Source organism: Pelobates fuscus, chromosome 10, assembly GCF_036172605.1.
Source record: "Pelobates fuscus isolate aPelFus1 chromosome 10, aPelFus1.pri, whole genome shotgun sequence".
In the NCBI taxonomy this organism is placed as follows: Eukaryota; Metazoa; Chordata; class Amphibia; order Anura; family Pelobatidae; genus Pelobates; species Pelobates fuscus.
The window spans coordinates 16,107,118-16,131,754 of NC_086326.1; the positions used below are offsets into that span (position 1 = coordinate 16,107,118).

The following is a 24,637-nucleotide window of genomic DNA, read 5'->3' on the forward strand; positions in this document are numbered from 1 at the left end:
TTTGGCTGTTGGGGATGAGCCCTGAATAGACCAGTGAAGCTCGAAGTCAATGCGTTCTTTAACCCCTTAACGACCAATTATGCTCTAAATCACCATAGCAATCCCATATTTGATATTTCTATTGTGATATAACGTCATATTAGCGTAACAACAACAGGAATTTGCAGTGCTCTCAAAGCTAGCAATTAATAGGATATTTCTTGCATAATGACTTCTGGGAACAGACTTTACAGTACAAATATGGCACTGGACATTGAGTTTTAACTGAGGTTAACAGAGTTGAAAGAACTGAGCCAAAAATTGCAGAAATGTTTTGTGCAACCCTTGTTTTGATATTGTTAGCCCAGTTCTGTAGACGTATAAAATATGATAAAAGTAAACATCTCCCTAATTAAACACCATTAAACATATACCTAATTAAACTTAAATCATGACTAATGTATTGATTTATTGATTGATTGGCTCCATGATGTTGTAACTGGAATATCCATAAGTGAGGAGTCTCATATTCTAAAAAAGCTGATTTGAAATAATCAGTTTTAGGACCAGAGAGTTGCACAATATTCCAGGTGTCAATGATGTTAAAAGTATCCAGGTTACACCAGCATCCCAACAGATTTGTTAACCCTTTAAATTTGAATAGCTCAGGCTTATGATAAGAAACATTTAGTTTTGCACGAAACCCGGAATAGTAGTGACCTGACAAGAAAATTGCAAATTTTAGGTTAAAAAAAGCCAAATAAGAAGTATGGTTCAGTTGGGATATGTATCCATTTCTCTATATTGGCCTAAATGCATTAACCCCTTATTAACCAGTAGCATTCTTGTTAACCCCCCTTTTGACCAGTAACATTCTTAATAACCCCTTTTTGACCAGTAACACTCTCTACTCCAGCCATGCAATGCGGAGACTTGGTTTAGCCCTCAGTGCTTAGTTGGGTCTTTTCTGCCAAGAACTGGTTGAGTTATCCCTTCCAGGGTACCCAAATGCCTTCATGTTATGGAGGCCCTGACTAGTCTCCAGACTTGAAGAGGTTAAACTTTAAATTACCCAGAGCTTTGCTAGAAATATGTTTTAGCAACTACTTCAGGTGATAATTCTTGGCTTTGCACTTAAGAAATTTTAACGTGATGTTCACTCAGCCCCTAGAAACGAATTAACAGATTTTAGTATACAGATGAATGTGTCTTTTCTAATGTAAAATACATGTTCAAAAAACTGAACATTCGAAAAATGTGTGTATGTAAGATATATTGGAATGCTATATTTACGTGTGTGAGTGCGTGTATAATATATCTGTTGGAATTCTATATTTAAATAGATGTGTGTGTATATGACTAACTATTGGAATGTGTCTGTGGGGTTTATTAAGCAAACTCCGAATAGCAAGGAATGTGTATAAAGTGTAAAGGTATGCCTTTACATTTATATTAATGTCTGTATAAAATACATTCTGGGTGTGTTTTTTAATTTATACAATATGTATACAATATATATGTTGAGATGTTACCATAATTAAATACACGTGTGTGTAGAAAAATCTGCTAACGTGTAAATGTGCACAAGTGTTTATGTTGGGACTCTTTACATGCATGAGCGTATGTGCGTTTATAAAACATACATCATCATGCTTTGATCTTTTTAGGCATGTGTGTGTAAAGATAGACTGGAATAATTCTAAGATTTCCTTGTTTTGGCCCGTGTGTATAACATATAGATGTGATTGCTTGTTTGTTTAAATGTATTTGTGTTTATGTTTTTGTTTAGAATAAACATATACATGTAAACCTTTAATAATTTTGGAAACGCTTGACAAATATCAAACTTTTTCCTGCTGTTACGTTGTGTGTTTGGACAAATAGAAGAATTTTCAGCATTTTGGTGCAATGTCTCATTTTTCATGAGTTCTCAATCTATTCAGTTCGATTTGCGCCACGTTACAGTATCTGCAGACAAGCAATGAAGTAAAACCATATTGTATTTTTTAGATACACAGGTCCATGACGGAGCCCTCATGGCTGTTAATCCCTTTTATTATTTAGCACCTTTAAAATGCAAGTTGTCCCTAAAGTAACTTAAGTCTCCCAAAGGTACCAACAATGAGACTGCCATCCCCATCACACATCCCAATACAAAGAGTAATGTAAATTGTAGATACATATGATTACTATGCTAGTACTACAAACAGGGAATGGCCACAATATTGATTTCCTGATGTAGTGCACTACTACTCCCATGAACCTTAAGACCAGCAAAGCATCATGGGAGCTGTAGTCATTTAATAGCTGGTGATATATCCTTGCTCATCTCGTCCTTAGAACGGTTGCTGATTTTCTGCAAAATTTGCTGTTGGTATCCTTTGCAGAGTCAAGCTGTGCCAAATACTCTGTAACATTTTATAAAGGAAAGAAAAATCTTTGCACTCATTGCGGCCAACATCATTAAGGTTAATAGCTACATGACATTATAAATGCTAATTCTGGGCGCCAATTAAATGATACCCAGAACCTGATATTACATCCAACACATCACATTCTAATGGGTCCCATTCACAATGTATTACATTATGCTTTAAGCAACACACACAGGAACATAAAAACACACACAGATCAATCATAATTACAGAAAGCTGTTTAACATATGTTCCATTGTAGAACAAAGAAAAAAACAAAAGCAGAAAATAAGAATATAACAGCTGATAAGGAGCATAATACTCCAACTGAGCCTTTTGATTTATATCCAGGAAGACAAACTGTTTAAAGGGCTATTGAATGCTGCAACATGATGGGTACACAGCAAGTCCTTCAAAATATACACAATATAAAATACTTTTTAACCATTTGAGTGCCAAGGTGTAGCAGACACAAATATTGTTATACAAAGGGTTAATGTGTGTGAGACACCAGAGCTTGGGAAATATCATTTCCTATTCATTGCAGGAAGACAGACTACTGGAAACAGCAATAAACTGACAGTGCTAGCAAATGCAACAGAGGGATGTAGTGATTTCCTATTGCAGCCCCCTCCCCCCCTCCATCACTTACCTTGGGTGAGGGTACCAGTGACAAACTGATACAGGTATCTGGCAACTTTAGTCAGCCTCTTCTTGCACCTTCTCTGACACCTGCTCATGGTGGCTGCTTCTCTCCAGCAATCCCAAGGACAGTCAGAGCCTCTGCTTCCAATTCACATGCAATGCACACACACAGCCTGAGCTGGAAAGCAAGACCCCCTCCTGTGACGTCACTGGGGCGAGGCATGATGTCAGCAGCAACAGCCCCTTCCCATCCCCAGCGCTGGTGACGTTTCAGGCTCTCAGGAAGAGCTTGTCACATGGATACAATGTATCACTCAGAACGTTCTCTCTGACCGAGAGTTTGTCACTTTGATACAATGTATCACTCAGCCCGTTCTATCGTCCTGTCCAACGCACGTGCTGGTCAGAGACCCTTTCAATGATTAATCGTCCATTCCCCCTTTCCTAAATTTTTCTCTATTATTACTATTATTTAAAGTCAGATAAAGTAGAAAAAAAAGTATCAAGTTTTCTGAAATGTCCTTCTCATCTGTAACTTGGGAAAACAAATAAAAAAAATAAACTAGTACTGAAAAATATTCAATAATAGAAAACGGTGCAGCAATGAGTTAGATATTCTCCCCCAAACAGATCTTCAATTTCTCTTCATTTGATGAACTCCCCTCTCTCTCTCTGTGTGTTTTCTCCTCCTTATAAATGAACTGTTATAGGAATGATCTAAATATATATCTGCAAAAGTACTGGGAGAGCTGTGGCTAAAAGTAAGCAGGATCTGTTTTGGATGATGATATAAATAATATGTGAGGCTCCCTCTGCCTGACTCAAGCTGGGAGTCTGCACACTAACCCCTGCACTGCTCTTGGGTCCTGAGAGCTGGTGGTGATAATGGTTGTCATGGTAACCACAGACTCCAAGGACTCACCATGCCAACTGCAAGTGTCCTGTTTTACGCTTCTTTTGGAAATGGGAGCAAGTGGCTCATCCCTTGTAAATTATAAGACAGGCAAAGTGTGTTTTTTTGTTTTTTAAACAAGGGGGGAATAGGCACAGTAATTCTGCTGTTGCTTAGCCAAACAGAAAAATAAATAAATAAAAATAAATTGAAAAGCTACAGTACAAAGTGCAGGCAAATAGAATAAGTGCAGTCACTGGGAAGCAGTCACAAAGTGTTAGATGGCTTGGGAAGTGGGCTAACAAGGATTAATGGTGATGCAGACAGGCCGTGTCACACAGGTTTAACGTTTATGGAGAGTAAAAGTCTTATATAAAGATTTTCACTCAGGACCAGATTTTATTTGAAATAATAAATGTCTAGGAATATTACATAGTGCAGTGTAGCACTATATTTCTTTAATCAGTCCAGCATTAAGTGTTTTGGCACCAAAAGTGTGGGCCCTAAGCAATACTTGGCAGAATGCTGCCCCTGGGATGGGCACATGATCAGATTTATATCTTTAATTTAATGCTTTTATGGTTTTGCATAAAACAGCAGCGAAACATGTCATTATTTAAAGAGATAGTAAAGAGGACTGGGAGCTAGCCCCTAAATACCAATATAGGAGCAATTAAAATATTCTCATTTTATACTGTTTAATAACGTTCTGCTGTTTGTTCATTGATTTGTGTTCTACTATGATACACTGACCTAAATAAAGCTACCTGAAAAAAATGATTTTTTTTCTATCTATTTAAAGGGACACTAAAGGCACCAAGTCAACTTGATCTCATTGAAGTGGTCTGGATGCAGTGTCCCTGTGCCACTTAGTCCTGCAATTTAAACGATCACTATAGTGGCACTGAAGGGCTTAAAACCCCTTCAGCAGCTTACCTTTTTCCAGCGCTGGGCTCCCTCGCGCTGGTGACCTCTCCTCCCCCGCCGACGTCAGCTTCCCCGTCTGACGTCAGCGGAGCCAAATGCGCATGTGCGGCAAGTGCCGCGCACACATTCAAAGTGTCTATAGGAAAGCATTTTTCAATGAAAGCATTTTTCAATGCTTTCCTATGGACGCTCTGCGTGATGGAGACATTAAATGCCTCCAGCATCGCAGATGCGCCTCTAGTGGCTGTCCGGAAGACAGCCGTTAGAGGCTGGCTTAACCCTAAATGTAAACATAGCAGTTTCTCTGAAACTGCTATGTTTGTATCTGAATGGTTAAAACCTGAGGGACCTGTCACCCAGACCACTTCATTGAGCTGAAGTGGTCTGTGTGACTATAGTGTCCCTTTAAAGGACCACTCTAGTGCCAGGAAAAGACTCGTTTTCCTGGCACTAGAGTACCCTGAGGGTGCCCCCACCCTCAGGGACCCCCTCCCGCCGGGCTCTGGAGAGAGGAAGGGGTTAAACTTACCTCTTTTTCCAGCGCCGGGCGGGGAGCTTTCCTCCTCCTCTCCATCTTGATCGCGACATCATCGGCTGAATGCGCATGCGCGGCAGGAGCCGCGCTCGCATTCAGCCGGTCGCATAGGAAAGCATTTACAATGCTTTCCTATGGACGCTTGCGTGCTCTCACTGTGATTTTCACAGTGAGAATCACGCAAGCGCCTCTAGCGGCTGTCAGTGAGACAGCCACTAGAGGATTTGGAGGCTGGATTAACCCTCATTATAAACATAGCAGTTTCTCTGAAACTGCTATGTTTATAAAAAAAAGGGTTAATCCTAGAGGTACCTGGCACCCAGACCACTTCATTAAGCTGAAGTCGTCTGGGTGCCTAGAGTGGTCCTTTAAAACATTGTCGTTTTAGAGAATGTTTACATTGCAGTGTTAAGACTGCCTCTAGCGGCTGTTTAACAGATAGCCACTAGATGTGCTTCCTGCAGTTTTACAGAGTTTGACTCAGTGAAACTAGGCTGCCCACGATTTGCATGAGGACGTCCGGCATCTTGAAAGCCCCGTAGGAAAGTAGTGATTCAATGCTTTACGATAGGGGCGGCCTAATCAGGTAAGTGAAAAAAAAGGGTGGAGGTGCGAAGGAGGAGGGTGCAGGGGGACACTACTGTGCTAGGAATACAGGTTTGTATTATTCTTTAAGTACTGTATGCAAAAAAAGTGAAGATTTAAGTCCCCACAGTCCAAGAATTTTTCAGTCTAGCCTAGAGGTTAAAGGTCAGATTCTCTCAAACAGACCTTTATATATTCAGATCTGTGATCATTTGTTTGTAGTGTCTGAAACACATGTGATACCTCTCCATAGGAATAGGAGACTGGGATAATGATAAATCCTATTTAGGGTCAGGTATGGGTTGATTTCTTTTTGTGATCATTGTGATTATTTAATATTAATTCTGTGCAGAATAATGTGCGCTGTAACGAGCCTGTATGGAGAAGCTTCATTGTCCCTCCCTCCCTGCACTCCCTGCCTCTCCTCATTGTCAAGCTTTAAATGCTTTCTTTTTCATTAAGGCCCTCCCCTCTCCCCCCTCTCCTCTCCAGGTCAGATAGCGTGCATGCGCTCTGAGCCGATTAAATGGTCCAATCAAATTCTTCTCTATGATAAGCATTCGATTATTAGGTTTTTAAAGTAAATTTAAAGTAAATAAGAGGGTTGATAAATATCAGTCGAGCCCAATAGGCCATACTAAAGGAAAAAAGCATTGTTCTGAAAAGCATTATAGTAATCCTTTAATATTGTACAGCGCTACGGAATCTGATGGTGCTATATAAATAATTAAATAATAATAATAAAATAATAATTTCAGCCCCGGTAACTTTAAATCCCAAAGTATCTCATGTACATAACTGGAGGTCAGGTTTCCAGTCACTTTATGATGGACAATAAATAAATACATAAATATCATCTTCAAATTATACTTCTGATCTTTACACCGCCACTCAATATGAGTTTTTATTCCTGAATCACAGAAGCCAGTGCGATAATGTCTGTAGTTTGGAGCCAGCTTCAATCACTAGGAAAAATGGAAAGTGACCTCAAACTACTTCTGTAATGGAATGTTCTGTTTTACCAGTCTCAAGAGGCTCTGCAGAAGCTGATTTTTTTTTCTTTCAGTTTTACACAGACATGCAATCTAAATTAGTAGCTGTTTTTATCAGGGCAGCTTCAAGCCCGAGGGACACGTCGAGCTGAAGGCTCAGGTTTAAGTAGACGGAAAAGGCTGAATTTAAAATAAGTGAAAGATATTTTGTAAAAGAATATTGGGAGTGTCTGAGCTATTGTGAACGTAGTTTCATTACCTCTAAAGTAGACACCGAATACAAACAAAACAACTGAATTAAACATTAAAGCAGGTTTTTCAATAATGTATGCAGATTTTTTGTTTTAAGCTTTCAAAGTGCATATAAGTAACTGGCAACCAACGCTGATGTGATGAGCTATTTTGGTGAATCGCGAAGTGTCATTGTCACATTATTGGTAGCAAAAGGAGGACACACATGTGTAGATACAAAGTTACACGTAAACATTTATTCACTAAATACAAAAACATACAGATTAGAAAACGGCAAATGTCAAGCCTAACTAGCTGATTTTGAAAAGTTGTCTATCATGCCATAGTCACAGCTAGGCTATTTTACTTTTAAATCTGGAATTCAGTTTTTTTATTCGACCACATTCACTCTTCAGACGTCTGTCTGTCTCTTCTCTCTGAAGAACTGCTTTTGTGATACATTGAGGTTTTATTCACCCTAAATTGTAATGAATTAAAAACCAAATGTAGTTATAAATAGCCCAGACGTGATCCTAGCCAAGTTGTAGAATTTTTCCAAACCGGCGCATTTTGCTTAAATTGTGCTATTCATTTTTCAATCTTGTTAGAGCTCAAAATTGAAATTTTAAAGCACTGATAACGTTTTGCTCCGCATATTTTAAAAATTACGCTTTTTTTTTTTTTAATATTCACTCTTCCGTAAGTTCGCTTCAGTCCCCATGTGCATTAATCTTTTTTATTTCTTGCCAGAAATACTAAATCGAATGAGCTGGTAATGACAATGTTCTTACTCTGCTCTGAATATGGGTCTGACCTCCCGTTTCAGATAGATGAGCAGAGTTACTGCTCAGACGCACGTGAGGGGAAACTCTATACAGATGTTCGTTGGCACAGGTTTACAGACAGTACTAGATTATTGTATTATGTATGTACTACAATTAAACAAAATGAGCCTTTATCAATAAAAAATGTGTTCAGTATGGTGAGTAATAATTCAACTAAGGGCTGTAATTTGGTCTTTAATTCTGGCTAAATTGCGAGTGTTTGTGCATGGTGACATTCTACACCTCATGGTAGCGGTGTTCTAATGAATTATGGGACTGTGCAGGATAATATACCAAACAAAACCTCTTGGCCATGTTTGCATAATTTATGTTTTCTGTTAATTTGCTACTTGCCTTAAATACCAGGCGAACCTTATTTGATTATAAATGGAAGGGATACTCACTAAAGTGTCAATTCATCCTTCATTTCATTTTCGAATTTTGCTATCTGGGGCTAAATTTTGAAATTCACGTTTACTTCAGTATGACGTCCCTACAATTCTGAGTGAATAGCTCTGTGAACTTATTGTATTGGGTTCTTTTTGCTTTATTCATGATGTTTTTTCCATGTTCAGTGCATATTTGGTGTCGGCCATCATCGTGCGTGGCGAGCTGGTGACAGCTAACCAATGGCGGGACGGACTCTTCTCCAGTAATGGTAGAGAGATCACCAGAGGATGGTCAAGCTTCAGGAAGATCTTGGTCTGGCGTGGGATCACTGGTCATTTTGCTTATTTCTTTATTATTTTTTTAAGGGGGGTGACCATGCCAGGATGGGTTACTCCAACCAAAAACAAAGTTGTTGTTTTTTTTTAAATACTTTTTTTGGTTGGATAAAACTTGTACATTTCATCTAGTTTTGACTTTGCGTTGATTTATAAGAACGGTACTTTCTGACTGTGTGTGCCACGATTACTTACTTACCATACAACTGAGATGCCCTTATTCCTCCAATACTTCACTGCCAGTTAATTCCTACAGGTTAGTAACAATAGTCAATACTCACCCATTGCCTTAAAGGCCTACTCAAAGCATATGTTTTTTAAATGAATTTTTATATTATTATAGATCCAAAAAGAAACACATATTACAGTGTAGTCAGTCACTAGATGTGAATATTGACCGGTTCTCCTGTGTAACTGTTCAAAGAGAACAAACAGGGATGAGTCAGAAGCTATGCGACTCACCTTATGTTTCTCTGGAACAATGTCCTTAGCATTGTAAGGCTTTTATTCAATGAATTCAGTGACTTCTTTCCCAGATATCTCAAAGATTGTATTATGTCCCCTAAATTAACACTCCAACCACCATAACCACTACATTGCACTGTAGTGGTTGTGGCGCAGTTATAGCCTTGGATCCCCTATTGTACTAAAACCATTTTTTAACAGTTTGACTACTTACCTGCGGTCGCTCGCCACCCTGGAAAGCAGAAGTGGTTATGGTGCTTGAAGTGATCCTTTGAACATGAAGTTTCGAACCATATAGACTCAATATGTACCATTTTAGTTTATCGTCCCATTGGAGGTACTCGGCTTTACCAGAAAGCTTCTCTCTCCTACCACTCGCAGTTATTACAATTCATATAGGTATTATTTACGGTATAGATCTGATCTGATCTAATTAGTCATTTACTCTCTACTGTATCACACAATTCTATGTGTTTTAATGTTAGATAGTAACAAATCCCAAACCAATGTTATTGTTGAGAAATGTATTATGACCACTGGGGAGAACTTAGCAAATTGCTCTGAAAATGGTATTTTTGGGAGAGTTCAAATTTTTACATTTGAAAAAAGTTTAACAGTTTTTTTTTGTGTCTCCGTTATTATGTATCTGAGAATACTGTGCAAACATTCTGTCTCACTACCTACATCAAACCGTGTAAGAAAACATGAGAAAAAGAAAAGTGTAAATATTATTAAACTTAATTAAAAAAATCAATAGAAGAAAAATGTGAAGAAGTAAATAGGGGAAACAGCCGTCAGAACAGACAAATTTCCAAAAAACGTGCAAATTATTCAGGCACGTTCTGATCATTCTCCCCCAATCTGTTAGCAACTGTGTTTCCATGGGCTATTTTAATCTCAGCATCATTAAGGAATATTTGTTTGGTTAAATCATTATTCTGCTTGACATTTCTCTCTGTTAAATTAGTCTGTAAACTATTGGCACCCACTGAGCTCTGTGCTTCCAATGTAACAATGGGGCAAGGTTCCCAGTCTATCTATGAGGTCAGACAATCAGCTCAACATCTAGAATTTCACGGATGTTCTTGCTGTGTATCTAAATTGTGCTAGGTGATGTGTGCCTGACTTTTGGTAATTAAAAAACTAATAGTGAAACAGGAGACTGTCTTTTTCAAACTATGTACTATATCCTCTCTCCTTTATCACGTCCCCCTTACTCTCTCTCTCGTCAGCTCTCTCCCCTACCTCTCCTCTTTTTTATAAGTGATACTAAATTGTAATTTATTTTAAAAATGCAAAAAGAATCTGAAATATTAAATGCCCAAAGCTTAATTAGGTTCAGACTTTGTTTTCCCCAGAAAAAAATATTGGTGAGAAAAGTTTATTGTCATTGTTTCTGAAAAGATTTTGTACTACCCCTACCATGGGAGTTGCTGTTAAAGGGGTAAATAAAATAAAGGGACACCTCCAGCTGCAGTCACTCAGAGTGAACCAGAAAGACTTTGGAGTTAATGGAGGCATAATATGCCTCCATCCACTCAGATCTGCTGTCAGCAGAGCACAGGGCAGCACTGTGCACAGCATCCTGTGATTCAGTGTCTCCTCCCTCTGCATGCAGACACTGAACTTTCCTCATAGAGATTAATTGATTCAATTCATCTCTGAGGAGATGCTGATTGGCCAGGGCTGTGTTTGAATCATGCTGGCTATGCCCCTGATCTGCCTCTATGTCAGTCTCAGCCAATCCTATGGGGAAGCACTGTGATTGGATCAGGCTACCGCATGTCAGCAGACTGCTTGTTTTTCTGAGTCTAACAGCATGCAGATTTACAGCTTCAGGCTTGAATACAGTAAGATGTTGCTATATTTATGGAGGCATGAGGGGCCCAAGGGGGCTAGATGGTGATGTTAACACTATAGGGTCAGGAATACATGTTTGTGTTCCTGACCCTATAGTGATCCTTTAAGGAAATAACTTGTCCATCCCAGTCTCTGAGTTGGCAATACAAGATCTGATTTTAACCAGCAGAAGATGAAAAAGACTTAGTTTATGATGAAAGTGTTTGTTAAAAGCACTCTCATTTAATAGCGAGTAATACGATGTTACGAAATGAAAGCATTGTGGTGCATTTAATCCTAAAGATAAAAGCAACAACGTTTAATCTAATTTGAAGAGGAAAACTGTATTCCTTTCAAAGGTGGAGATGTCAATGTGATAAAAAGGCTCTTTTCGCTGAAGCCTGATCTTGTCTGAAAGTATTATTCTGTACGTATTCCCATAAGGCATATTCTCATAATTGCAAGCACGCCGTAAAAACAAAGTTGTGTGTTTAATTGCACGTCCTAAAGTGTTTGTGCAGTCATTCGTGCAATTACCATTTGCTTATTTATAAACACAGCTCACAAAATAAAGTCATGGATCTAGCGGTGCACACAATTTGCCTACAAATATATTTTATTGAAATATCTTTTGACTACTCTTACCATATTAGCAATTAAAGTATACCCGTCATGGTACATCCAACTGTGACTAATACAAAAGTTGACAGAATTAATCTATACCTTATGCTAGTTACATTTTTGGGGAAAATAAATTCTCCCTCCATTCACCTGTCAATCAGCTGTCAGTATAGAATTCTATGCCAAATTCTCTACCATACAGTGTGATTACTGTGACACTGCAGATACAGTGTAGTTGCTGTGACACTCCTCAAGCAAGTGCCTCTCATGCTTGCTGGGAGAATTTATGAATGGAGTGACAGCTGTCATTCTGTTCTGACGACAATGAATGATGGATTTATGGAGATAGATTCCCTTCCTTACCAATTGTATTACCAGGGCCAGGAGCAGAGAGTAATGTGAAGCAAGCATTACGTTAGAAAAACACCCAATGGAAAGTGGATAATGCACAAGGCTACCGTTTGAAAAAGAAAATAGTTTAAAGTGTTTATTTAGCTTATTTAACTTTAGCTTAATAAAGCTGTTTTGGTGTATAGATCTTGCCCCTGCAGTCTCACCAATTAATAGACACGTGCAATTCGTTTCGGTCCGAATTTAAATTCGGATGAATTTCGGCAATTCAGACATTTGGATGCTTCCGAATGTACGAATTACCAAAGTGCTGAATTGCGGAAGTGCCGAATTTCGGAAGTGCCGAACCGAATGGCCTAAGTGCTGAATTTCAGAAGTGCCGAAGTGCATTGGATTTCTGAAAAGAGGGAGGGAAAATTAAGGTTAGGGGTAGAGTTAGGGGTAAGGTTAAGGGTAGGGTTAGGGGTAGGTTTGGGGTTGAGGTTACGTTAGGAGTGTTGTTAGGGGGTAGAGTTAGGGGTTGGGTTAGGGGTAGAGTTAGTGGTTGGGGTGGGGTTAGGGGTTAGGTTAGGGGTAAGGGTAGAGGTAGGGTTAGGGGTAGGGCTAGGGGTAAGGGTAGGGTTAGGCTTAGGGAATTCCCGAAGTGCCAAAGTCTCGAATTGCCAAAGTCCCGAATTTCGGATTGGCGAACCGAAGTGCCAAATTCCCGAATTGGCGAAGTCCTGAATTTCGGATTGGCGAACCGAACCAAAGTGCCAAAGTGCCAAATTCCCAAATTGGCGAAGTCCCGAATTTCGGATTGGCGAACTGAACGAGGTGCCAAAGTGCCAAATTCCCGAATTGGCGAAGTCCCGAATTTCTGAAGTGTCGAACCGAAGTGCCGAATTGCCGAATCCCCGAATTGCAGAAGTCCCGAATTTCGGAAATGCCGAACCGAACCAAATTTTTTGCCCATGCACATCCCTACCGATTCATTCTCTGCTATTTAGCAGTTAAATCAATTTTGTTTCTGTTTATGCAGACCTAGTCACAGCACACAGCATGTATGAAAATGGTGTCATACTTTAAAAGTTCTTCTTTCCTGCTCTATTAATTGAACTTTAATTACATATAGGAGGCTCCTGCAGGGTCCTGAAGGCTATTAACAGAGAAAAAGATAAGAAATTCTATAGTAAACTGACTGTGCTATAAAGGAAGTTTAAATATTAGATCTCTCTTTACAGGAAGTGTGCAGGGAGATTGTAGAGGTTGTATGCAGGGGAGGTGTGGCTAAGGCTGCTAAACAAGTGATTTAACTGAAACTCTTATTCTATTCCACTCACCTGATGCCCCTACCTCCCCATGTAGGCACCACATCCATTTCACTCCCTCAGACACTTTTGCCAAAGGAACGGAATCCACTCTACACACCTTTTTAAATCAGCTCAATAATAATGAGTGGGGTATCGTCCTATCAACTAATTTTAGTCAAACACACGTGACATTTTTAGATCTAGACATTTTTATAAAAAACGACCAAATCAAAACCGAAACCCATTTTAAAGATGTGGATGTTAACAGCTTTATCCACACTTCTAGTTGCCATTTTTCTCCCTGGCTTCAAGGTATCCCTAAGTCACAATTCATTAGAAGAAATTGCACAGACGAAACCATTTTTAAAGAACAAGCAAATAAACTAATTTTAGACCTATTAGAGAAGGGTTATGAAGAAAATAAATTAAAGCAAACACTGGCACAGATCTCTGAAATTCCACAAAGCACTTTATTAAAAGAAAAAAAGAAAAAAGAAAATACGGAACAAACTAACATACCCATAATATGTAACTACAGCCATAAAAATAAAATGTTTAAAAAAATTCTAACCAGGCATTGGCCTATCCTATTCCAGGACGATACCCTAGCACAAATTCTACCATCTAAACCTAAAGTAGTGTTTAGGGGAGCGGCCAATTTAAACAGACTCTTGGTAAAAAAACATTTCAAAAAAATAAAACCCACCACCTTCTTGGATAAAGAAAAGGGCTTCTACGGATGCGGCACATGTCTAGCATGTAGAAACACATAATAAAAAAAGACACATCACTAAATGTAAGAATTTTAATAATAAAGAAGAATTTCAAGTTAAAGATCTTATAACCTGCCACTCTAACAATGTAATTATTTGTTAGAATGCCCATGCGGTCTTAAGTATGTGGGCCGTACTAAACGCAAACTACATATTAGGATAGAAGAACATACCAGGAACATCAAGAAAAAATTTGAGGGACACAGTGTATCCCACCATTTCTCCACGACACACAATAGTGACCCTACACTTCTCAATTTCATGGGTATACAGAGGATAAAAGGCAACTGGCGAGGAGGGGATTTTTTGAAATTATTAGGACAGAGCGAGATGAGGTGGATGTTCAACCTTGGGACTTTAAAACCCCAGGGTTTGAACATAGACTTCGAACTCTGCCACTTTATTTAATTTTATTTAATTTATATCCACATATTTCTCCTTTAACATTCAGGTTCCATCATGTGTAATTTTTAAGTACAAATTGTAATTGTATTTAAGAATTTTCTCTATGAATATCACTCAAAACCAGCATCATTTTAAAATATTTATTACTCAATAATATCACTTAATAATATTTATTATTAAACAGCACTTTAATGGTCATCACTCAATAGCACTTTAATATTACATACTTATAAGCACTTTAGCACTACAATGATTTTCACATTATGGGTATCACTAATGTGTATTTCCCATTTATGAATTGCTGTATCTTGTTATAATTCTGCTATTTATTTTGCACAGAACATATGAGGTTGGCCGGAGGGTGAGATCCCTCCCCCTCCTCCTGCTTAGTTCACTCTCTCCCCTCTCTGACGTGTCGCTCGTTGCGGATTAGGGGGAGGAGCTTGGGGCCATTCCGGCACGCCTCAAAGGCGGGGCATGCCGGGATGAACGCACATTACCCCCTCCCCTCCCGTCTGCACGCAGGGATGCGTATGTCGAGTTGGAGGGGAAGGCAAACTTCCGGGCGGCGGCGGAGTGCCGATCACATGGGTCCATGACGCCACTTCCGCCAACTGCCCGGCTACGAGCGGATCACTTCCGCCAACCACTACAATCCACCAATGAGACACGAGGAAAAAAAGGCGCAAAATCTCTCTGTCCAATTAAAGAGACACATACAGATAATATTCTACAAGGATATGCAACCAAATCTAATTTTGGATAAATGGACTGTAATCACCAAAGGGGAGGACCCCCAAAACCATTTAAAAGGAAGATCTAGAGGACAAAATACCACAGCTGACTGAGGAAGCTCCACACCAAGGAGTGAAACGCGTATTGGCTTATTTTAAAAGGACTTTTTATCAGGGACTTTTTTACCATTATTGTTTTGATTTATTTCAAAATAAATTTATCTTTTTTTATTGAAGATCCTTTAAGTCCTTCCTTTTTGAACACCTCAAGAATATCGTCCCAGGGGTAGTGCCATCCCCACTGAAATTGGCACAACACGTATATACCTAGAGCCGGGACCCACAGACTCAGGACCAGGTGAGCACACCATTTATCTCTAAAGTAATTGTGTTTTGCAAACACCCCCTACACATTGGTCTGCTTTCTCCGTTTTTGTCTTTGAGAAACATCCTATATCGAAGGAGACGGGCGGTGCTACCCCCAAAATAAGCACACAGGCTGAAATACGGAGCCAGTGTTCTTATATACAGGCTCCTTTAAATGTGAGTGTTCCATTCGTTTAGAAACCATCACTACAGCTTTTATTATAACTTTATTATTTCAAAACCGTCTGCACTATATTGTATTTTTTTTGTGTTTTCAACATGTATCGTATACTCTATGATTGAATGAAAAACCATTTGGTAAGCTATACATGTCAAAGCGCTCCACTTGTTGGTATAAGTTTGTTGTCACTTACACCACACTATAACTTCACTTTTGCCAGAGTTTATGTTGCCAAACACTGTAGCTCCACCTCTTTTATGCCATCATAAAGCCACACCCACTTTATGACATCCTCAGCACATAGTCGTGTCATAGCTGACATACACTTATGTTATAAGGGGCATGTCTATCAAGAAAACACTCCAGGCCTATAAATATTTGAGTTTTATATCTGTTCAGTAACCTGTTGTGTTTCCTTTTTCATTATCTGAGATCACGTTCCTTAAATGCTAAGCTCCTGACATTTCTCTTGCATCTTAACATTGCTTATTCTCTGTACTTTGTACATTAATCCGTAATTGGTATCTGTCTATATTTCCTTGTCTGGATGACTATTCTGCATGCTGGGTGACACCTATCCTGACATAAATGCAGATAATTGAGTAGTGACACTGCGTGGCAGGATCTATACACCAAAACTGCTTCATTAAGCTGAAGTTGTTTTGGTGTTTCTAGTACCCCTTTAAAGCAAGTTTGTAACCTATGCATATTTACCTGCTTCTCCTTACAGCAATAATTCTAAAGATAGAATACATGTAAATGTAATAACAACGTCAAGGTATAAACCTTCTGAGGGCAATTGTATCATATTGTATCATATCAGGTAGTGCTAATATATATATATATCTACTTAGTGATGACATGTGAGGCTCTCCTCCAATCACAATCTGTCATTTCCACAGTTGAGCTCATTAACCCCCTGAATTCAAACTGAGCAGATAAGATATGAAAGCTGCCCACATTACTCTGAAGTATTATTAGTGCCGTTTATTTAACATTGAAGTGAGTCTGTTGCCTAAATCTATAAGTAATACAATATTCTACGTACATATTATGGTTGCATGTTTTACATTTTGTATAAAGTTCAGCAATTGCTAAGTGATTGTGTTTATATTATCTGTCTTTTATACGGAGATCTAAATCTATGTAGAACTTGAAGAACATGTTTGACTGCCCCCCTCTCAGCCCCTAATATTAAATGCGTCTTTCAGGAGAAGGTTGACATCATATCTTGCCAGTGCCCCAATCCATCAGAGGACATTGTTGCAGCTTTTTTTTGGTCTTGTGTCTCTTCCTGTAGCTGGTGGGGATGAACAAAGAATCCACTTTACTGGATATAAAATTCTAGTATTATATCAAGATGGAAGAATATATGTGGGGGGTTACAGCTCTCTGTCAAACAAAAGTCATTGCAAACAAACTGTTATATGAGCTGTAATCCCGTCACCAAAGCAACAGACAAGTTCACCGATGGGTTCAGCACTGTATACATGTATCTACAGAAAAATAAGAAAAAAGAACAACTAGATGACCATTTAATGATTTGTCACCATGGTTAAAGACGAAAGTTTATTTTCACCAAAGCCCTATTTTACTCACGATTTTGTTTTCTAGCTGAAAACAAAGCCAATATTTTAGAGACACTCTTAGGGTTAGGGGAGAATTTTTGGGAATTCAAAGTGGTATACAAATTTAAGGCAAAAGTAGGCGAACAAGAAAAATTATCTTACTCGACTGTGCTTCCCGTTAATCTACTTTGACCTTAAATTTAAAATTCACTTATAATTCCTGATAATTCTCGCCTTAGTAAATATCCTTGTGAAATGGAAGGGGTTAATGCAAAGATCTCTTGGATGAGCCCGTACTAAAGTCCCCACATAATAATAATACCAATAGTTTCGTCCAGGCATAGGCAACCTTCGGCACCTAACATGTTTTGGACTACACCTCCCATGATGCTTTGCCAGCATTCCATGTGTACGAGCATTATGGGGGATGTAGTCCAAAACAATGGGAGTGCTGAAGGTTGCCTATCCCAGGTTTTGTCTCTTATAAAAAGAGCAAAGGGCTAATGTTACAGTGACAACACTATTAAACCTAATATCTAATTATTTGGGGATTCTTGAAATACACGCTTCAGGCCTGGTAGCAGAAAATTGCAGAATACGATTTAATTGCACCCTTGTCGTGCATAATTTATAAAGTTCTTCTGCAATGTAATTACAGTATAATTAATGTAATTAATTATGTATAGGAGCTGGGAGGGGCTGGATTCTGATTTCTAATTATTTTCATAATAATATTTTTGACGTCTCGTTATTACCTATTATACATCTTTTTAAACAGACACTGAATTAGCTCATGGAATAATATCCATGCAGGTTTTAAACATCCTTTATTTTATATTATATATAACAAACAATGCACATGTCTCAGTTCACAATATTTAAAATTTCATCACACAAACAAATCATCTACCAGAATTACAGAATTACATGTTACTTGTGTGAGAAAACTCGGAGAGTAAAATTATATCAATGTGGGGAGACACCTAGTGGAATAACTGCTGAACTACTTATCCTTAGATAGGTCTGAATAGAAAAAATCCTTTATACATGACATTAATAAAACTACTAATCTGAGCAGATACAGTATCCTACGGGATTATTCACTAAAGTTCGAACAGCATTATACCAAACGGGGCAAAACCATTTGCTGCTGTATGGGACCATTCTAACTGCAAAATGCAGATATAGGCCTGAAATTGGTTCTGGATTTTAGCTGGACCGAACGCTGCCGGATGCCGGAGATCGAGACCGAATGAATCAAATATATATTTTAAAAAAATCTGAACTATAATGCGCTGGGAATCGGAAGTTTCTGCTGTCCGCATACGCCGACGACATTCTCCTATCCATCACATCGCCGACCACGTCCATGAGAGAGCGATACAGGACGTTCTCTCACGCTTCAGCTCTATCTCGGGTTATAAAATTAATATGGCCAAATCCAGCGCCCTCCCCATAGGAATGACCCCGGAAGACATTGCTCACATCCAGGACAACCATAGCATACTTTGCACAACATGGTCCATCACTTACCTAGGTGTCCAACTGACAGCCGACCCGGCCATAATGCATGAATACACCTACCCCCCTATGATTAGAACTCTTATTCGGGACCTTGACAACTAGACAGATAAACCCATATCCTGGATGGGACGGATCCATTCAATTAAGATGAATATCCTCCCTAGGATTCTATTCCTCTTCCAGGCCCTACCCCTACCGCTCTCAAAGACAGACCTCGCTCACCTACAAAAAGCTATAGGTAACTTTATTTGGAATAACAGGAGACACAGAGTAGCGAGACACATCTTATACCAGCCAAAGCATATGGGTAGCCTGGGTCTACCCAACTTATACTACTACTATCTGGCGGCCCAGCTAGCACAGATAGCAATGTGGCATTCCCCAATGGAATTGAGGAAGTGGGTGGAACTTCCCTAATGGGAGCTGATCTACCACAATACATCATCTGGGTGCCAAAGGACCTTAGACCCCTACTGCGAACCGACTGCCCAGCCATCACAAATTCCATACACATATGGGACAGAATAGCACAGAAATACCGACTGCCCTCCTCCCCATCCCCCCTTATGCCCTTTCTGAGAAATAGAGCATTTACCCCAGGACTGACAGCACGTAACTTTAAATGAATAGAACAAGCGGGACTACAGAGAATACACCACCTGTATCTGGATGGCTCACTTATACCCTTTGACGCTGTCCAACAGGGACACCACCTCACCCCAGCAGACTTCTTGAGGTAACTACAAATCGCCGATTTCGCCAGGCAGCAACACATAAAAACAGCCGCACTAACACCTTCTTCGAAAACTTATGTTACAACGAACAACCCTCAAAGGGCCTCATCACCTTGCTATATGCCCAATTATGCTCTGAAACTACAGAAACTACAGAATGGGGTGGGTTAGCATACACTACCCACTGGGAGAGGTAACTATCTGGAGGGAAAAATACAAACCTTGGAAACAAAAATGGGCGACTTAGAGGATCGTTCACGGAGGAATAACATCAAAGTGAGAGGGATTCCTGAAAATATTAAATTTGATCAACTGGAACAATACTTAAAAACCTTCTTTCAAAGACTTACTCCTGAATGGCCTCTAGGAGATATACCATTTGAGAGATTTCATAGATTAATTAAACCAAAGCATTTGACATGTAATGTGCCTAGAGATACAATAGTATTTTTCTCCAATAATCAGGTGAAGAATCGGATTATGCAAGCTGTGCAGAATAAAGGACTTGACGATCCTGAATTTAAAGATATAAAATTATTTTCTGATTTATCCATGACAACTCGTCAAACAAGGAAAAAATGTGTCACTCAGACTGCCATTCTAAGATCTCATGGGATCAAGTACAAATGGAATTTCCCAACGGCCCTTCAAGTTTATTACTAGGATCAACAATTTTTTCTAAAAAATGTAGAAGATGTACAACAGTTTATTTCAACATGGAAGTTAACATAGATCAACAATATTAACTGCGGGACCTTTTTTTTTTCTCCATCCTGTTAGTAGAGGTCTGTCTGGTGAGGGGAGAGAGAGAGAAAAGATGGTAAAAGGCCCTACTAAAGGGCTACACTTATATTAAAAGGGAGTAATATTTATTATGTAAATACATCTTATAGTAAACATATAGTAACAAGTTGGTGTAGATACTGTGATATTGTCAGGGTACCTGAGGCCTCTACCTCTAAGGGAGGTAGAGACTTGGTGGTGTATCCGTCCAGGCGAGCTGTTTCCTCCGTTCCTCGCGGTTCATCCAGTCACTTAAACACCGGCCGCGAGGAATCCACGTCCTTTTCTAGCAGGACGCTCAATACGTGACGTCATGACGCTATCACGAGCAATCTGTCACTCAAGTGTCCGATATCCAATCGGTACTTGTCAGAGGCGTGATTTCCATCCAGAGCCAGGGTATTTAAGCTTACTCCTTACTTCAGCTCATTGCCCTGTCGTGGTTCTAGCTTGTCTAGTCACTCAGTGCTCTGGTATTCTAGTTTGCTCTATTGGTTTTGACTCGGCTCGTTGTACTACCCTGCTTCTCTGTTTTCCCTTGACCCGGCTTGTCTCTCGCTTATCTGTCTTCTCGTTCCCTCGACCTCGGCTTGTCTCTGACTATTCTTTACTCTCGGTACGTTAGTCCGGCCATTCTAAGGCCCGGTATACGTACCTTTCCACTCTTTGTACTCTGCGTGTTGGATCCCTGTCCCGATCCTGACATTACGACAGGGCCAATGGATCCTGCAGGTACAAACAGTCAGCTTGGTTCTTCGGATCCCAGGTTTGACGCCATGGAACATAGGATGGATCAGATGGCTTTGGCATTACAGGCACTTTTGTCTCGTGCTAGTAATCCACCTGAGGAGACACGTACTCCTTCTATCTCTCCTGCAGTCTCAGGTCTAGAGGTAGCCACTGTAGGTGCTTCTTCCCGTATTACCCCACCAGTACGTTATGGCGGGTCACCGGAGAAGTGTCGTGGCTTTCTAAACCAGATTAGCATCCATTTCGAATTACAACCCCGCTCTTATCCTACAGATAGAGCAAAGGTTGGATTTATTATTACTCTGCTCATTGAAAAAGCTTTGAGATGGGCCAATCCTTTATGGGAGAATGATAATCCACTAGTCTATACTTATAATGCCTTTGTAGCTGCGTTTAGAAGAACTTTTGACCCTCCTGGCAGAAAGGTCAATGCAGCTAGATTAATGTTGCGCCTTAAACAGGACAATCGAACACTTGTGGATTATGCACTAGAGTTCAGATCCTTGGCGGCAGAAGTTAAGTGGAACGAACAGGCTTATATAGATGTGTTTCTGAATGGGTTATCAGATGTAATTCTTGACGAGGTCGCTACTAGAGAACTCCCTGAAAATTTGGAGGATTTAATTTCTTTTATATCTCGTATTGATGAACGCTTAAGAGAGAGGCAGAACACTCGAGATAGGACCCGTAGACCCTCCTTTAAACTAGCGCCTACCTTTCAAATCTCTGAGTTCGAAGACTTACGTATTCCTGAACCTATGCAGATAGGCAGTACTCATCTCACTGAAAGGGAGAGACAGTACAGGAGAAGGGAGGGTTTATGTATGTATTGTGGAGTCAGGGGTCATTAACGCCTAAATTGTCCCAATCGTTCGGGAAACGCTCGCACCTAAGTTCCTCTAGAGGACAGGCCTTGGGTGTTTCTACTTTGTCCTCTATTCACAACTACAAGGAGCTCAGGCTTGTGTTACCCGTTTCTTTAAAGTGGGAGAAGGGAGTAGTTAAGACTATGGCACTAATCGATTCTGGAGCTGCTGAAAGCTTTATAGATCAGGGTTTTGCTGCCAAGCATGCTATTCCATCCCAGTTAAAAGAGACACCTCTGGCTGTCGAGGCCATCGATGGTAGACCGTTACTTGAACCTGTTATTTTCCATGAGACCATACCGATTAACTTGACTGTTGGCATCCTGCATAAAGAGGATATATCCTTAATGCTCATTTCTTCTCCGTCTATTCCCATAGTCCTGGGGTACTCCTGGCTGAGGAGACACAACCCTATTATTAATTGGGAATCAGGGGAGATAGTTTCGTGGGGAGAGAATTGTCAAGAAAAATGCTTGCGGAAGGTCTTACCTCTTGGATTAACTAATACATCGAATACCTCTGACAATCCTACAGAGACACAAATTCCGTCTCAGTATCTAGATTTAAAGGCAGTATTTGACAAAAAGAAAGCCGATACCTTACCCCCACACAGGTCCTTTGATTGCAAAATTAACCTACTCCCTGGTACCATGCCTCCCAGAGGCCATGTATACCCATTATCTATAAAGGAGAACTCAGTCCTAGAGGAATATATTCACGAGAATTTAGACAAGGGATTCATCAGGAGGTCTTCCTCCCCTGCCGGGGCTGGATTTTTTTTTGTTAAAAAGAAAGATGGTTCTTTGAGACCTTGTATTGACTATCGAGGCTTGAATAAGATAACCATTAAAAATGCCTACCCGATTCCCTTGATCACCGAACTCTTCGATCGTTTGAAGGGCTCTACAATTTTCACCAAGTTAGACCTCAGAGGGGCTTATAACTTGGTGAGAATCCAGCAGGGACATGAGTGGATGACGGCATTCAATACTCGATATGGCCACTATGAATATACTGTCATGCCTTTTGGGTTATGCAATGCGCCAGCGGTATTCCAAGATCTGATAAACGAGGTTCTTAGGGAATTTCAGCAAGAGTGCGTCATTGTATACCTGGATGATATACTCATTCATTCTAGTGAGATTGAGATTCATCACAAGCAAGTCAGGAGGGTTTTGCACAAGCTTCTCCAGCATGGCTTGTACTGCAAGTTGGAGAAATGTAGCTTTGATCAAACCCAGGTAACCTTTCTCGGCTATGTGATCTCTGGGGAGGGATTTAAGATGGATCCGGATAAACTCCAATCCATTCTAGAGTGGCCTTTACCCACAGGCCTTAAAGCCATACAGAGATTTATTGGTTTTTCCAATTATTATAGGCGCTTTATTAAGGGCTATTCTTCCATTATTGCACCTATCACTAACATGACCAAACAGGGGGCTGATACTAAGAATTGGACTACTGAAGCTCTCCTTGCGTTCAAGACTCTCAAGGAGCTTTTCGCTTCCGCTCCAATTTTAGTTCACCCTGACACTTCTCTGCCTTTTTTGCTCGAGGTAGACGCATCAGAGACTGGTTTAGGTGCTGTTCTATCTCAAAGGTTGGGTGTTGATAAACCATTACATCCATGTGGATTTTTCTCTAAAAAATTGACCGGTACTGAAAGCAGGTATGACATTGGTGACAGAGAATTACTAGCGGTTATCAAGGCTTTGAAAGAATGGAGACATTTATTGGAAGGTACATTACATCCTGTTACCATTCTGACAGACCACAAAAACTTGTCCTATATCGGAGAGGCCAAGCGTCTGTCCTCCAGGCAGGCTCGTTGGTCGTTGTTTCTTACCCATTTCAATTACGTTCTGACTTACAGACCTGGGTCAAAGAATTCTAAAGCCGATGCGCTATCTCGCCAATATGAACCCTCTGCTTCAGTTGAACCACTTTTGTCTTCCATTGTACCCAAATGCAATATTATTGCTAATACCAGTCTCAAAATTCATTCTCCGCTACTTGACCAGATCTTGAAATCACAACATCTAGCTCCCGGAAACACTCCTGAGGGAAGAAACTTTGTTCCTCCTGAACTTCAACTGGAGCTCTTACAATGTTTTCATGAAAGTAAAATAGCTGGTCATCCTGGTATTCGCAAGACATACTCTCTGATATCCAAGGATTTCTGGTGGCCTTCACTTCGAAAAGATATTGAGGAGTTCGTCGCAGCTTGTGAGACTTGTGCCAAGACTAAACTACCTCATGCATCCCCATGTGGCCTGTTACACCCCTTGGACATTCCTGAGAAACCTTGGTCCTGTTTGTCCATAGACTTTATCGTTGATTTGCCTGCTTCCAAAAGACAGACTGTTATTCTCACGGTGGTGGATAGATTTACTAAGATGGCCCATTTCGTGCCATTACCTAAACTTCCGACTTCTCCTGAATTGGCGGAGATTTTTGCGAGAGAAGTTTTTCGCCTACATGGGATTCCGTCAGAGATTGTTTCTGATAGAGGTTCTCAATTTGTCTCACGTTTCTGGAGATCCTTTTGTTCTCAAATGGGCATCAAATTGAACTTCTCCTCTGCCTATCACCCTCAGTCTAACGGAGCTGCTGAACGTACTAATCAAAAGATCGAA

At 40.0% G+C, this 24,637-nt stretch overlaps 1 protein-coding gene across 3 annotated transcripts in view; it reads right to left on the reverse strand.

The window, feature by feature from the left end:
- The window catches only part of KCNIP2 (potassium voltage-gated channel interacting protein 2), a 395,028-nt gene that overhangs the window by 216,696 nt on the left and 153,695 nt on the right, over positions 1-24,637 (reverse strand). Inside the window, exon 1 of one of the 3 annotated variants that reach the window (XM_063434932.1) lies at positions 3,046-3,205. The exons of the other annotated variants lie outside the window; for them this stretch is intronic. Coding sequence (XP_063291002.1) covers positions 3,046-3,133 — 88 coding nt within the window. The 5' untranslated portion in view covers positions 3,134-3,205. Of the gene's footprint in view, positions 1-3,045; positions 3,206-24,637 lie in introns of those variants that run through there. 3 annotated transcript variants of the gene reach the window in all.